This window comes from Haemaphysalis longicornis, unplaced genomic scaffold (assembly GCF_048455015.1).
Source record: "Haemaphysalis longicornis isolate Haplotype H1 unplaced genomic scaffold, Haemaphysalis longicornis Haplotype H1 scaffold_921, whole genome shotgun sequence".
Lineage (NCBI taxonomy): Eukaryota > Metazoa > Arthropoda > Arachnida > Ixodida > Ixodidae > Haemaphysalis > Haemaphysalis longicornis.
Window position 1 is genome coordinate 46,243 of NW_027526464.1, and position 16,694 is coordinate 62,936.

At 44.9% G+C, this 16,694-nt stretch overlaps 1 protein-coding gene across 1 annotated transcript; it reads left to right on the top strand.

The window, feature by feature from the left end:
- The first annotated feature begins 6,274 nt into the window (after positions 1-6,274).
- Positions 6,275-12,553, top strand: LOC144154791 (transcription factor Adf-1-like). Its single transcript, XM_077685893.1, has 3 exons — positions 6,275-6,541; positions 11,567-11,723; positions 12,384-12,553. Exons 1-3 carry the CDS (start codon positions 6,361-6,363, stop codon positions 12,400-12,402), a joined length of 357 nt encoding a protein of 118 aa, XP_077542019.1. The 5' UTR covers positions 6,275-6,360; the 3' UTR covers positions 12,403-12,553.
- The last annotated feature ends 4,141 nt before the right edge of the window (positions 12,554-16,694 follow it).

Sequence of the window (16,694 nt, forward strand, 5' to 3'; positions counted from 1 at the left end):
CTGCCCGTCCAAAGATATATCTATTCAAGATACCACTGAAACCATTCGCTGACTGGCTGGCTTCTTGTGCAAGGAGGCTCAAGCTCCAACTGTGCAAGCATGGGAGAAGTGCAGCCGATAAGATCGCCGTGTGAGCCAAGTTTGGAACTTCTGCTAATAGTCCTTTAAAAGTCTGGTGTGCATAAGGTTAACAAGTGACAATTCAGTTATTGTTCATCTATGCTCAGATTTGTTGCTTAGTACCATTGTGCTTTCAACTTAGGAAGTCTTAATGAAATTGATAGGCAAGGCTTAAAATTACTGCTTGGCTTTTACTTCCCTTTCCTTCGCTCCAGTACCTTTCGCCTCCTCTCACCTGGTTATGCAACAGAACTTCCTCCTGCATCTGCTTTGAGTATGTATTTTGATAGGCTCGTTCCTTCTTTACTCTTGTGTTTGGCTTGGTTGGAATTGAACATAACCAGCCACAATACTTTCATTCACTCTCAGCAGGATGGGCTAATGATGATGAGAGCTTATCACGGAGGCTTGCAGTCTATGCACAAATTCCAAGTGGCTGTGACATGTATATGCCCATCCCAAGCACTCTGCGGAGTTCAACTTGACACTAATGCTTGTATTCGCAACTGGTGAAGCGTGCTTAAGCGTCTACTGTCAAAGCCTTTGGGGTAGTGAACAGGAAGAGTTTCAAATTGTGAGGGGACGTTTCACATTCTATTGCTTTTTAACTCCGCACTGTGTAAACTGTTTTAGAAAATTGCTCAAGTGAATTTATTTAGTGGTAAGGGGCATTATAAAATGTCCCACATTTCATTCACAATGATGCAAGTCTCGTCAGAAGCCAGCTGCTAGAAAACACATTCACGGGTTGTGTGTTGTGTGCCCATTAGCTGTTTCTTTTTCTTCCACAAAACGGGCACTTAAACAATCCTTTAAGCCAACAGGCTTAAAAAATAGTTCATCAAGTACAACTTCGGGGTAATGGTTGGTGTCGAGCGTGACATTGCCCACTACCGAGAGTACTTAATACCTTGTGCAAGAACTGGAGCCTAGGCCACGTGCGTGGATGTGAATGCCTGTCGGTGGTTGTGAAAGTTGCAGTACAGCTGGAAGGTGTATGGATCATGGGTGGCTTTAACAATAAAATGACTGCTGAACGTACTTTTGCTCTGGTATCAATGAGCAGCATGTGAGCATTGAGAAGTGCTTCACTGTTGTGACAATTTTGTTACACAAAAGCAGGCCATGTTAAGGTCCCCTGGCCTCATGAAAAACACTGGACCATAAAGCTGCCAATACATGGAAACCATGTTGATCACGGCACCTTTCCTAGTACTTCAGTACCGTTTATCAGCGCTGCGTTTTTTCCCCCCAACTAGTAAACTATCCCAGCGTTGCACCTTAAGCCAGAAATCAAACACTTGCTTGTCAATGACAAGTGATCTGCCAAACTTCCGTGTCTATGCAAAAAGTGAGTAGCTCTACTTTCTGTGCACTGTTTGTGGTGTGAAGCTCCATTTCTAAACAAAATGCCAGGGTTCTTCTGGAAGATGCACAGCATTAAAACTTCAACAAAAAAGGAATAAGCAAGCGATACTCTCTTGCACTACACTAGAGTCCTGCGGGAAAGCCAAACCAGCAAGTGATCTTTTTCTACAAAGCGCTGCAGATGAGCCAAGAAAAAGATTCCTTTTTGCGGACACCAAAGCTACGCTGGAAAGCCAAAATGTGTGGTGTCTGTTACTGCAGATTAGCTGCAAGACAAGCATGTTCACGCAAAGATTTATGAACCAGGCTGCCGGGGTAACAAAATCATTGAATGAGGTTACAACAAAATGTGTTATGAAAAATGATATAATACTGTTTACTATAAATAGCAATTAAAGGTATAAAATGGTTTTGACACTAGTTAAGTGGCCTGTTTGAAATCATTGGCAAAACCTAAAGAACAACATTTCATACAGCTGCAAATGTGAAATAGCAAAGCGTGGTTGGGGCCTGAATTCAGCAGGCATGCTCCAGCTGAGAATGTATAATTATAATTATAAAGGCCTAGGGTAAAGGTGAGCTTAGTTGAGTTACCACCAAGGTATTTGGTAGAGAGAATAGTTACAAAAATAAAGAAGCAACATGGGAAGCTTTATTTTCCCTGATTTAAGTTTATCAGCACTGAGCATCATGTTCTGCATGTCCCATTGAAGAATGTTACACCTGCATGCACTCGGCACATCACATTTTACGGTATAACAGTTTACTTCGAACATAGGTAAATAAGAGAATATTGCATAAGCAGTTCATTTATACGTGAAATAGAAACAGCAGGGTTTTTAAAACGAAGCCCGTAAGTGTGCTGAATGAAAGGGACCAATGATGAGTTTATGTTGTCACTAATAACAAATTTCAACGACCTTGTCTGAAACAAACCCCTTCTATGGAGGGACTGTGTGTAATCATAAGATTTTTTTTTATAAAAGGTTGTAAATGCCCTGTAAATGTATGTCAAAAGGTATTTTAACGCCCTAGTCGTGGCCTGTGAGTCATCGGTGCTTTTTTCTGGTGTTTAGATGATCAAGGGCTGTTGTACGGGATCCACCTTCTCTTCTCACTTTGGTCACCATCTTTCTTAGTCACTGCATTCATGTGCTTGGTCAAGGAGCTAGCAAGCGAGGACGACAGTCGGCACCATCAGCCGAGTTCCTTCAGGCTGAGACAATTGCTGGAGAGGATAAACAATGTTTTTAAAATCCCTAACTGAGAGCTCTCACTTTTTGTTTTGTTAAAGAACATTTAGGCAACCCTTCAAGAACTATCCAAAATAACAAAAATGGCTGTTGTGCCCATTAAATAGTTAATCTTAGTTAATCTACGCACAGTGAACGATGGCATAAAATCTATCAATGCGAACCTACCCTTTGAACCTGCTTAATATTTAGCAGAGACTCACTCCATTCATTAGCTGTTTTATGGCACTGTGGGTGGGCTACTCGTTTCCACCTATGGAGCGTGTGGCCTGCGCTAGTTTCCAGTCGTCCTGTCAAATGTTTTTGGAGACTAGCACTACCCTGCAGTGTACGAGCCATGGATTCCTTGGGTTGGCCATGTGAAATTCTAGTGAATCGTTACAAGCCACCAAAGAAAGTGAGCATTTGTTTATCGACCACTGTTTTGTGGCCACGGAAAGTTTCGTTCATTAATTAAAAAGACTAACAAATGACATCAATTTTATTGCAAACTTCATACAAATAACTGGTATTACAGAAAATGTGTAAAGCAGCTGGAGCTCCATAGCCACTTTCCAGCTATTTCTCCATGCCATCAGAGAATCTTGTTTGTGCGACTAACAGATACCGACCTATTCCACTGCAAAGAAACATAACTGGGCGATTGTAGTGGGGCCTCTAGTTTCGTTTGATCAGTGTTTACGTACAGTTAACATACTGATGACTGTGTTTATAGTGCATGCACATATAACATCAATGTAGTTTGAAATTGGGATCTTTTTCACCATTTCTTTTTGTTAAATTCGCCCCATGACAGCCTTGACCTTTGCCTATCAATTACATTTGCAGCATGTTCGCTGCTTATACCTGTTTACACAAACAATCCGTAGATGCTTTCACGTTCCTGGCACATCTTAAGATTCTCTTTGACGTTGCTTATTGAGCCTGTGCAGAACCCATAGGTTTTCATATGCTGGAGGGCATGTAGGTGTATTAGACATGATGGCCGGCCAAGCGTACACCCTTCCTATTACCGTCTCTACAGCCTCTTCTCTGACCCTATCGTCTGGGTGTGTGTCCTGAATTAACTTCTTTTGCATGAGGGACTCAGTCAAGTCTGGCCAACATAGCGTACACCACGGTACAGTGAGACGTGAAAGTTATACCAGTGCAGTGGCTATGAGATGAAGCGTCTAGCTAGCGTCTGCGACCTTTTGAAGGTCGCAGATCCTAAACTGTCGTAGAATCATGTATTCTACTACGAAATCTTTGGTTTCTACTAGGAAATCTTTTTAAGCGCTGAATATCACGCAATTATGATCCTTGTGGCGCATGCTCACAAGACTTTTCTGCTCATGATATGCATAAAACGTATCGTGGGTGTAAAACAAATTTTAAGCTACAATTTCGCCCACTAGAAAATAAGAACTTCCCGATTTTCGGAACTTTTCCTTGCTAATATTTCAGAAGAGGAGATCTACTGTAGTGGTACGTACGTGGTACATGTGTGGGGACACCAAAGATTACCTTTCCTATTCTTGGCGCGATTGTCTGTAATTGTAATGCGCATATGTGCCTAGTAAAAAACGGTTGCCGCCACTACCCTTCGTCCTCGGCACTGTACATTCTGATTATCTTTTGGCGCTGCTAAGTTGTCTTCATTTCGAGAACACACACCGCGATTTCAGGTCGCCCATTTAAGCATTCTGGACTTGCCGTGGTGCAAACTGTTGATAGCAGATGCCCCCGCGCTGACATGCGTCGGAAGGTTCACAGAATTACGCTCGGACGGTGTCTTTTCTTGTGTGGAACGTAGCTTGTTCGAACGGGGCCAGTCGGCTGTGCGATGTCGTCTCACGTACGCTGAAACTGTACGCAGGTACCATCGGCGTACACCAAGCATAACCAAGCGGTCACAGGTCAACATTACTCGAGAGCGGCTATTTTGCTGCGGTCTGGAAAGGCTGGCTGGGTCCCCACGCAATACATAATCACAAGCAACTTTCTCACGTTTTCAGATAGTGCTTCTAACAATATGAACTCCGGTTTATCTACGTTGTCGGCGCGAGAAAATCGGAGCTTCGTCACGCTTTCGGATACGCGACTCTATGTACGCGATACGGCAGCTGGCAGCAGCAGCAGCATCGCCGGCTGCTCCCGCAAGAACAAAAATTGTTTGTTTAGAAAAGTTTTAGCAGTTCAATGGTGCGTTATTTTGTACTGCAAATAAAAAAAAATGTGTATTTCGGACTACACTACACGAAATAATGACAATTATTAATGTTATGACGTCATTATGACGTCACGCGTGGCAGCAGCCGTTGCCAGGGGGGCGTGGCTGCTGCCACGCGCGTGGCAGGAGACGCTGCCTATATATATATATATATATATGACAAAAATAAGAATTGGCAGTCAAGCAGACTTTCTTATTTTCCAAATTCTTTATCTTGAGCTACTACATCCTCCCCTTTGCTTTCCGAGGTTTTCTTGACTGCCAATTCTTATTTCTGTCTTTTTCAACGAGCCCCTCATTTCCTATTCTCATTCGCTATATATATATATATATATATATATATATATATATATATATATATATATATATATATATATATATATATATATATATAATTTTTACTATGGATTACGACTGCTGTAACTGGAAACTTCGGGGAGAATGAATTGTCGGATGTAGCTTTAATTTCTATTTCGGGCTTCGTCGACGCACCATTCACGGCAGCGGCCAGCGTCGAAAAATATTGCGCAAAACAGGTGGAGTAATGATCAATAGAAAATGCACTAGAAAATCTGCTCGTTGCGTTACAATATGAGGTGAGAATACAGAAAGCCGATAGGGCTGTCTATAGTACAGAACTGCTGGGGGATATCAGAATTACAGTGAGCTCGAAATACCAATGAAGAGGCACGGAAGTTCGTCGGAAAGAGATGTTTATAGAAGCCGTTACAAGTGATTAAAATCCGAACAAGTGTAGTTGCAACGATGAACAACACAAATTGCCCTTAAAACGGCATAAACTGCAGCTTCCCGATAACAGAATTGGTAAGGCAACGTTTGCGTCAACTGAAGGTTGTAGTAGACGAAAAGTATTACTTGAGGATGCTTATAACTTTCTAAGAATGTGAAGGCGAAAGCGTAGTCGGGCCTTCTGTTCATCTGCTGATGATGTTTCTGTTGAACTTCGAGATCGCGCCCGTCACCTCTGGAAAGCTCGTTCCGCTCGTTATTCATCACCAGGAGCCTCCTGTTCCCTTTCGTCGGTACCTTTTCTGAAGGGGCAGTGAAATGAGGGCAGGACTTCTAGTGGAGGGTGCATAAGTGCATTATGTGCAACATAAATCTCTCTGACAAATCGCGTCAATCAGAATGATCACTCGTGCGCGGTATTTTCTAACTAGGCAGCCAAGGTGACGCGCCCTACCACTCCTATTCAACCAGAGGGCTTGGCATTATCATCATCGTCCTTTCAACGACGCGCGAAAAAAATTGATTGCAGTTTCTCGCGTTGCCCCGGCAACCGCGCTCACTTCCAGCGACAGCGAGGAGCGATTTTTTTGTTTATTCTCCTCTGGCGACGCGCCGCTAACGCGGACCGCCGAGCTCGCGAAGAAGCCAGCGGCTGCGATGGGGAAGTGGCGGTGCGTCTGTTACCCTCGCGATCGGCCGAGACGCGAGTTCAACGAGCGGCTCATTGCCGAAGTGGAGGACCGGCCCGCATTGTGGGACACACGCAGCTGCAAGTACCGGAATATATTCGTCAAACACAGCGATTGGAAGAGCGTCGCCGACGCGCTGATGACCACAGGTGAGGCACACGCCCTGGTAGGTTGTGCGAGTATCCAATGCGCTCTGTGTCCGTTTCTGCGCAGAAATCGCGTGAGCGTGTGCAACAAGCTTGCTCTGCGAATCCGTCTTCCTGCGCGGCGATTTGGGCGTCCGAACGGGGAAGATGGCCGCGAAATATGGCGAACGTTTCGCCAAAGCGGCGTTGCTGTCGCACTCGGACGCGGGTAGCCGCGCATATCGCGTGCGCTCTCCGTGCGCGCGCACAACCGTGTGGAGACGTGCTACGTTCCCAAAACGCGTTAGCGTCATCGGCCCTCGGCCTCGTCCGCTAGAGTAATATTGAGAGAAAATAGTAGCGCTAGTTTAGTGTCTGCGTCCTGGTACCGTTATCATCATAGCTGCCATATGCACATTTCACACGCCTAAACAAAAGCTAGATTCGTCTTTAAATTCAAGGGTGTGACGTGTTTCATTCCGAGATATAAATGCTACCGTACCAGCAGTACCGGTCTAAACACTCTAAAGATACGAATTACCTCCGTCGCATTGCTTTCCATCCTAGAAAAACATATGGTCTCTTATTTGTCATTTCCAACTGGTAAGAACTGCACCAGAGCAGCTCTGTATTTTATTCATCTGTAGAATTTCTATAGCGGTAGCAATTTTGGGCTACCGAGGAACTGCTTAAAACTGCTCTGGACAGGCAAGTAAAAGAGAAAAATTGTTGACAGTCTGGGTTGCCATGAACAGCAAAATAAATCCTTCCCTCGAAACTTAAGCAGATTTCTCATTACTAAGAATGCACCTATTTTGCAGAAACAATAGAAAGAGACACCACATAGGCTCTTATGCACTGGGGGTCCTTTTGTACTGTTTCACCTTACAGTATATTACTCTGCTCACCCATTGGCAATACGGGGCGTTCCTACTCGCCGTCTAAAACTCCTTATATGCGTATGGTACATGTCAGTGTGTAGCTAAAAATTTTCTTCACCGACTGTGGCAGTGACAGCATACCCAACCTTTTCCATCTCATCTGGGTATGTTCAGCGTACTCAGCTAGCCGCAACCAGTTCATTACAACACAAGTACACCCAATATCTTCTGCAGACCACGTACAGTATGTCAGAGACGACGCTCTAGTATTACAGCAAGTTACTGGACTCCGCCTAAAAACAGGTCTCTCTGAAGTGGTGTGATGGCGGATCACCACCTTCTTTCTAGATGACCCCCTCAAGCACACCCTGTGTGGCTCCTGAACAGCTCCTTAAATGGGCCATGCAGACAAAATAAGTTTGTTTTATTTGAAAAATTTCGTGTTTTATAGTGCCTCCAGCACTTGTCCGAAAGCAAATGATGCTTTATTCACTGTGAAATTATGCAATTTAAGTTAAAATTTAAATTCTCCTGCCAAATTGTGTGTTTTAAGCCCCAACCACATGGAGCGATTTTGCAAGCGACTTGGGGAGCGACACGCGACTAGCGACGAACTACTTTTCGGCGCGGACCAAGTCGCTCATCGAATCGCTCGGTTCTGGGTCGCCAGAAACAGTCGCTCGCCTCCCGGAAGTGGCCTCAGCGACTAGCCAATAGGAGAGCCCCTACGTAATCAGGCAACCTCCGGCTTTGGAAGAGAACGGGGGGAAGATTTTGCAAATCCACGCAGACGGCGTTTGTGGTGCAGCGGCAAAGAAAGCTTTGCGTGGCAAAGCTTGTGTACACGCTGAAGCAGAAGCAAGAAGGCTCCCGCACACACTGGGTGAGACCTGTGTGGGAAAAACGACGTCAAGAAAGCGAATTCTTCACTGCGTTCATGTTGGAGCCGAGAGACGAGGCGCAGAAGGAAAAGCGTGCGCTATCGCTAACCCAAACCAGTTTTAGAGATGCAATGAAGTGCAAAAAGCAAGGTAGAAAAGCGTAATACTTTTTAGTCATGCTTTTTATGACAAATGAACAAAAAAAAATGTTTGCAAACAACCAGCGTACCAAGCGCGTTACTATGCGCAGTGCGGCAACATTGAAATCGCCATCCTCAGTCGCTCGAGCCGTCGCTGTCATGTGGTTGCCTCGGCGAGCCACTTCGGTTCGGCGACTGCGAATCCTAGTCGCGTCGCTCGTCGCGTCGCTCGTCGCGTCGCTGGAAAAATCGCTCCATGTGGTTAGTGCTTTAACGACATCTGCATCATAAGAACGGGTCTTCACACTAAACTTGGTGGGAAGCGGAGACTTGTTTACCATTAGTCAACCTAGATGGCGCCACCATACCGCAGTGGGCTGTTTTCTACCTTTGCTTTGTTTTTGACCATATTTGTACCTGGCTTCTTTTGTTCAGGGAGAAAATAATCGTTTGGTGAAACATGGTCCTTGCTTGACAAATATGGTCCTGTCGGCCAGTGTCACCTGAGACAGCCCCAAAAAGCGGCAGTGCTGTGCAGCTAAAACGAGCATAGTGTGCGCACTACCAACAGCAGCACGCATCGGTACTTTTATGTTTACGTGTGCTTTGGTAACTTCCACTGTTCATCCCACTTTTCTTACTGCTATAAAAAGAATGTGCCCTAACTCGAAGTGCAAATAGCTCATTCGGCAAGCTTATAAGCTCTGCCTAATTAGCGTTTGCTTATGCCGGCTTAAGCCAATTGCATAGCTGGCGCGTATGACATTATAGGTTCTGTTGCGGGAAATGAGCTAGTGAGTCGCATGGCCATTCCCTTTTTTCCTAATTATGTAGCTTATTTGAGTGAAGTTTATGTTAAAAGTGGGGTCAGTATGATTCTAACAAGGCAATCTTTTGAATTTACCAAACTTGTGTTTTGTCTGCATGGCCCCTCTAAGGATTTCTGGACGAATCACCACCTCGTAGTGTCTTCACCACTTTTACTACCAGCATACACGAGGAACCCCTGTGTATACAGCATAACCAAATCAGACGCACGACCCACATGCCATCAATGTTGAATGCAAGAAAAAAATCTATGGGACACAGATAGAGCAGCAAAAGCACAACAAATGAAATGCATGGTAAATTTTAAAATATTCACAAAGAGAAAAAAAAGGATAAATAACTTCCCAGGGCCTACATCAAAATGTTAGAGTACACATCAGTCATTGATGTTCTGTCTGGCTACATCGTGGACACTCCTTAAGTCGTAAAAATACTCTCAGTGCAAAGGTGGCAGGTGAACCTACGAAGCCCTCTGTCCTGAAAAATATCATCACTAATCGTTGGGTGCTGCAGAATTGTTCAGTGTACCCGTGGTGAGTGTTTGTAGTCCATTTTTTAAAGATGGTAGTCTTTCTTGGGCTACTGAAATGCAGAATTTTTTGTCTGTCTGTGTGTCTGTCTGTCTGTCTGTGACTCGATTCAGCCACCCGGCCAAAGTGAAACAGAAGCTTCGCAATAGTCTTATATACCCACAGCCAAGTCTGAACGTCTAAGTCAATGTTCATACTTCTAAGCATTGTTGAACAAGAACAAGACATTACGCAAATATAAGGTGAAAAATCAATACATGAGCGATATTTGCAGTGTTCCTTTATTAAAAAATACACGGATGCGTGATTCTGTGATAGAAAATGAAATAGTACATCAACTGCAAAAACTGCTGCTCTTGCCCGCGCTACCTGGCGGCATTTTGAAAAATCGAACGGCAATAGCAATGAAAGGTTCCACTAGATAGGTTCCACGTTCCGCTTGGAACGCTTGTGGAGTAGGGCAACATGGTTCTATAAACCTAGTAGGGTGCCTCGATTCACATGGGTCTTCGCCGTACGGCAGCACCGGCATTGAGGCACCCTACTTCGAGCAGTGGAACGCGGTAAATTTAAATTGATGTAAGCAAACCCCTAGCGTATTATCTTGGGAGGAACGAGATGGGAGAGGAACAGCATGAGAGGTGAGCGGGAAAGAGAAGGGGGGCATTTACTTGCCAGGGGTGCCAGTCGACTATCGTCTTTTGACGACATTTGCAACGAAAGGAGCAGATACGCGGCCATTTTTTATATTTTCGTCAGATCATATTTGTTCTACAGCATAAGTCGTAACCTGTTCATCATGTCTGTGCAACCATGTCCGCGATACGATCACGGGGCTTGCCTGTAAAGAGTGCTCTATGATGAGGACACCTGTGCTGCAGTGAAGGCAGCAAACAGTCAGTTTCTAGCGAAAGAAACTATTACAGCACCTGCTGTTGTATGACAATCTATGATATTTGGAATGGTACTCTACCCCAAAAAATGCAAAAGCTGCAATTCCAACACTGAACTATCTCATTGTATTTGTCAGTCAGTTTGCATGGCCCTTAGCCCTGAAAAACCTCAACTGATGTCTTACAAATCCTTTCATTCATGTAAAAGAAAAAGGAGGAGTTCTGAGCTATTGAAAGCGCGTGGGTCTCTTCAGCATTTACGAAATCTCACCAGTGTTCACGTTTTCATTTCAAATCTATAAGAAATTCACTTACTGCAAGTTGAGGATTCAAACGTGTAGTGATGTGCTTTGCAGCAGCTTGTGTTCGCATTGTTTTTGGTGTACTTGTTTTCACCTTGGGTATCGTGTAATGACTGTGCCAAACGGGCCTGACAATAGAATGAACTTGAACTTGTTGGTAACTTGTTAATTAAAGGCTCCGAGAATGCATCTGTTAAAAAAAGAAAATGGATGTGAAGGTCTGCTTGCACTAGCTAGCTCTAGGGCTTTTAACCTTTTTTCTTCTTCTAAAGTGCATTGAGATAAAAAATAACAAAAATAAGCTCACACGAGCGAGAATTGAGATGGGAAGGGTATGTTTCTGTGGCTGATAAGGTTTCAAAAACGTTGTTGTCTAACAGGTGAGTTGGTTTGTGTCAACTGAATCACATTCCGTTAAAATAAACGTTAGAAGTTAGCCCTTGCAGGAAGATATTTCCATTTCTGCTGTTGCTAGTCCACTACTTGCAGTATTCTTTGGGGAAACTCTGTGCCTGTTTGATCTGCTCCGGCTACCAGGCAGACTGTTCAGCGAACAGACGCGTTCATTCTCCTCTCTCTTCTGTTCCTGACCAGAGACAGCGGTGCAGATGCGGTGGAAGAACCTGCGAGACACGTTCCTGCGGAAGGTGCGGGAGCTGGAGGCAACCAATGGCACGGACGCCATGCCTATGATCCGATGGAGCTACTTTTCCCGACTCATGTTCCTGCGCCACAGCGACTACGACAGCGTGTAAGCGGGGGAGCACGCAGTAATGCTTTGATCAAATGCCTGCAAGAAATTGGGGGTGCCTTGGGAAACAGCGAGCTTTACGGTGTGGGAAGTCTATTTATTTATTTATTTATTTATTTATTTATTTATTTGTATAAGTGCCCACAAACAGCATGATGCCTTCAGCATGGTGCACAGAAGAAACAAAGGAAAGGAGAGGAAAGGGAGATCTGTACAATAGGGAAAGAAGAGCATAAAAAATTTAAACAATAACATCAATGGAACAAACATCACAAGGGTGACTCACACACGATTCTACAACACAAAAGAGCACACTCAGGCTTTGAATGCCTTTTAGCAGCTCGGACAAAAGTGCTGTAACGGTCGAAGATGTTCAATCAGGTGCTTCAAGTGAGTCGTAAAGGAGTTACGTTCTCTGGATGGGGCTTTTATGATTGACAGCAGGACAAAACAGTGGCGAGGAACGGCATCGTGTGGGGACATGAAAATTGACGGAAGTTAGCAAATTGGCTGAGTCAACAAGCACATATCGAGGAATGTTCTTCTGTCACTCAGTCTGCTTAATCCAATGGGGTCAAGTATTCTGTCGTACATGTAATCTATCTTGAAAAGGTAATAATCATAATAGATTTGAGCAAATGTCATCTGAACTCGTTCCAGAGACCGTGACAAGTACTGAGGAACACAGTACCATACAACTGAGCAGTACTTTAGCCGGGAACGCACAATAACCTGAAAGAGGGGCAAATAGCAGGTAGGATCCGTGAACTTTTTCGGGACACGTGTTAAGAGTCCAAGGGACTACATTGACTCACTACCTGTTCTTTCAATGTGGTGTTTGAAGCTCAGTGGTTCATAAATGTGCACATCCAAGTCCCGTACTGTTGACACTCAGTAATGGAACCCCCATGCAGCTTATACAAAAATTGAATTAGCACCTGTCGACGATGGTATGATGCCACATTTGTCTTGGATGTGTTGATGTGGAGCATGTTTGGTGCACGCCGTGCTGAGACAGTGTTTAGGTATCGGCCCTGTCTAGGTATCGGCCGAATGATCTTAATGTCATCAGCAAAGAGGGGCATTTTAGAGTGTTGCATGCGCTCAGCCAAGTCATTGATAAAAATCTGGAACAACAGGGGGCGCAGGTTGCTTCCCTGAGGCACTCCAAAAGTTGACCAAAATTCACCAGAGAAACAACCCTACACACGTACAACGTTTGTACGGAGGGACAAATAACTTTCAAAAAGCATCAAGTACGTCTTACATAATACATAGTGATCCAGTTTATGCAACAGCAAGGAGTGTGACACAGTGTCGAATGCCTTTGACAAATCAAAGTGCATTACATCAATTTGGTGTCTTGAATGTGTGGCAGGGACCACTTTGCTAAGAAAAGCACACCAATTCGTCACAGGCAAACTCTGAGGAATAAAGCCTTGCTGTTGAGTACACAGTTTCTGGGAGCAGTAAGAGTAATGGTGGTTGTACAGAATAAGCTGCAGAACTTTCGACAAAGAGCAAATCAGTGATACAGGGGGATAATTGACCACGAGAGAGGGGTTGCGAGACCGAAATATGGGTGCAACAATTGAGTGTTCCCATAGGGTTCGAAAGACCCCAGATTTTATACAGAGGTTGAAGGTACGTCTCAGTATGGGTATTGGTCCGCTCAGTATTGGTCCGCAGCCCTTAACAATGAAGCTAAGGATGCCGTCATGGTCACATGATTTTTTTGGTTTTCATTTTTCTAAGGGCTTCACGGATCTCCGTCTCTGTAACTGGCGTTACCGACTGGCAGTTTGCCTGTAAGGTCTTATCTGCATAATCAGTGTTGCCAGTATTACCTCTTTGCAGTCCGGAACTATTATCCACTTTCAGGCCGTTCCGGTCCGTAACAATTCTGGCAGTTGCTGCCACTGCGAATAAAAACACAAACTGTGCAATAGACACTCTGAGGATATTTGTTTTTTCTCTTGCATTCTACTTGCAACTCCTTTCCCAATATTTGAGCAGCATGTGAAACCGCTCAAAGCAGTTTCCTAAGTGCAGGCGAAGGTTATTACTGCAGGTTTTGCAGAAAATTAGTTTCCCTCCTGGCTCTCTCTACAAGCAGTACAATCCTTGCTGCTTCGGGGTGGGAGCTTGTAGACAAAATGGCTTGTCCGAAATAGCGCCTCCTCACACTCCATACGTGCAGACGGGCCCTGCTTTTTGGCTCGAGTTCTCAGATCATCCACCAGCTGTTGGATGAGGTTACGGTGGTACTGCAGGTTTCGCCACTCTTCCTCTTTCTTCACATGATTCTGCAGCTGTGTGCACCTCGAAATAAGACTACTGACAATGGAAACCTGTAGACGCCAGAAAAAAATCTTTTGCAACTCATGCATTGTCCTTCGACAAAATGCTTAGCTCACAGAGAAATGATTTGCCCAGTGCTGTCTCCACCACCATCGCGGTCCTCATCATTCGCTTGTGTCGAATCACTCTTATCACTACTCGATGGAGGCATGTAATTCTCTTCCTCACTGAAGTCATCAACGCTTTCGCTAAGTGCACCACCGTAGAACGCCCGTGAGGAGAAACCAGCCATGCTTCTCAGCGAACAGTGCGCACGTCGAAATGCTCTGGAATCCGAGAGGCCTGTGCTGCACATTGTCCTGCAGCCTAGTGCGAATTGAAGAAAACTTCAACAAAGTGCACTTATCCCTCAAGATATGGTGCATCGGGTTTACAGAGAATGAGCGCACTGCGCAGTGAAAAAAAAAAAGAAAAAGAACGCAAAATTTAACCTTGAACACGTACGTACCCATGTCGGGCATATCCTGACAATGGACCGCTACGGCCATTTTGCATCCCGACAACAATCCGCAAAGGGTTAACAGCTGAAAAACTGGAGCTAAAGTGGCTTGCCAACAGGTTGGCAGTTTCTGTTGAGTCAGTACATGCCTTGCCTGCAGCTGTGTGGATCGCTGAAATGTTAGCTGATCGTGAACCATAACTGTGCATAAACCTCCAGAACTGTCTGGGTTCTCGTCTCAAAGACGTTTATACTCTGTTAATGTAGACTTGCCTGCCCCGTTTGAATAGCTGCTTGGCCTGTCTTCTGTGGTCACTGAACATTTTGTACACCGTTGGGCAGCCTGAAACCTTGTGGAGGTGGTGCAGGTATGCCTTATGTGCGAGACATTGTCACAGCTCTTTAGAGAACCAAATGGGATAGACAGATGGATGGGGAGTGAACTGCGGGATGAGAGTAGTGGAATCAACAATTCAATCAGATCAAGCAGACCTAGAAAAACCACATTGCCAATCTAGTTTTTAATGCCATAATGTCTGTATATGCTAAAAATTTTGAACTAATCCTGTGCTTGGTTCCAGGCCATGCTGGAATCGCGGGGAATGAGACCGCTGATCAAATGGCCGCCGCTGCTGCACTTACAAACGCAGTGGACATAACAATAATACCCTACACCGACCTCAAGCCACACATAATGAGACAGCACCTTCACAAAACATGGCAAGCTGACTGGAGTACACAGACAGACAACAAGTTACGCATAATAAAACCACACTTAGGACGATACACTACTGACTCACACAACAGATTCATCGAAGTTGTCCTAGCTAGATTATGGATGGGCTACACACATGGGACACACTCCCATTTGTTCACTGGATTTCCAAGACCCTTGTGTAGCAGGTGTTGGGAGGGCCTATCCGTAATTCACATTCTAATTACACGCAAAGCACTCCACACAACAAGACACAAACACTTCCCTCAACTATACAGACACCACATTCCACTACACCCGGCATTGTTTTTAGGGGATGATCCCATGATTCCTCTACTACGCACATTTGAGTTCCTTAGCGAAATCAAGTTTTCGCACCTCACTTCCTATCACGTGTAGTTTTTAGACCTAATTTCATGCCACGCACAATCACAACCTGGCCTTTTACACCAGCCGTCCTCATTGTCTGTGACTGGTTTTACTTTTTTTTTTTTGTTGAGCGATTTTAGAGTTTACGTCTTCATCCTTCGTACATAACCGCTGTTCTGGCGCTCTTTGCCCTGGTAGGCCTTGCACCATGAACATCCAACCATTCATAGCTGTAACTTTTGCGCACAAAAAACGAGGACTAAACGGAGACACAAAGACCAGCGCAGACTAACAACTGAAATTTTATTCATTATTCAACACATATATTGGCCCCGAGGACATACCGTGGGGCCACCTAACGAATGACGTCACTTGTTGGACGCCGGGTCGGGTTGTCGTCTGCTACAACCCATTTCCTGTGCGTATGCGGCCGCGTGTCTTTGTGTGTGTGTGTGTGTCTGTGGCCACCGTACCCCCCCCCCCCCCCCCCCCCCCCTCCGCGCTCCTTGTGGATTTGATGCAAATTACCCAAAAAAGTTGTCTGCAACCCGAATAATAATCTGCGCGAGCAATCAGCGACTCGCTTTTTCCCGGCGACACCGCCCGCTCCCCACAGCTCGTACGCAGCCAGCTAACGCAAAGGACAATGCAACTGATGGCGAGAAAAGTACACTGTAAATTCATTATGAAATACTTGCGACGTGACATGTACGAGACTGTGTGTGCAAAGAAACACCTTGTAACAGCGACAGAAGCGCGTCGTTCACCTTGTGATCTCACCACGCGTACTGCTCGCCTTGCCTGGTAAATGAATGACTATGTGAGAACGGTGATCGGATTGCTTCGCCGCGCATGCTTAAAAGTACTTCTATGATGCGCAGGTTGGCTTGAGCAGTGCCTATTACCCCTACAATGTTTTTCATAGTTATTCCCGGATTTGATTAACGATCACTGCCGTAGCATGTACTCTGCACGGCTGATATGTTTACTTTTCGCGACAACTTGTCCGCAATGTATAAATGGTATACGAACACGAGTTTTCAACGCCTGCGAGTAGGTTTGGACATGGCTATATTTAGCTTTCATG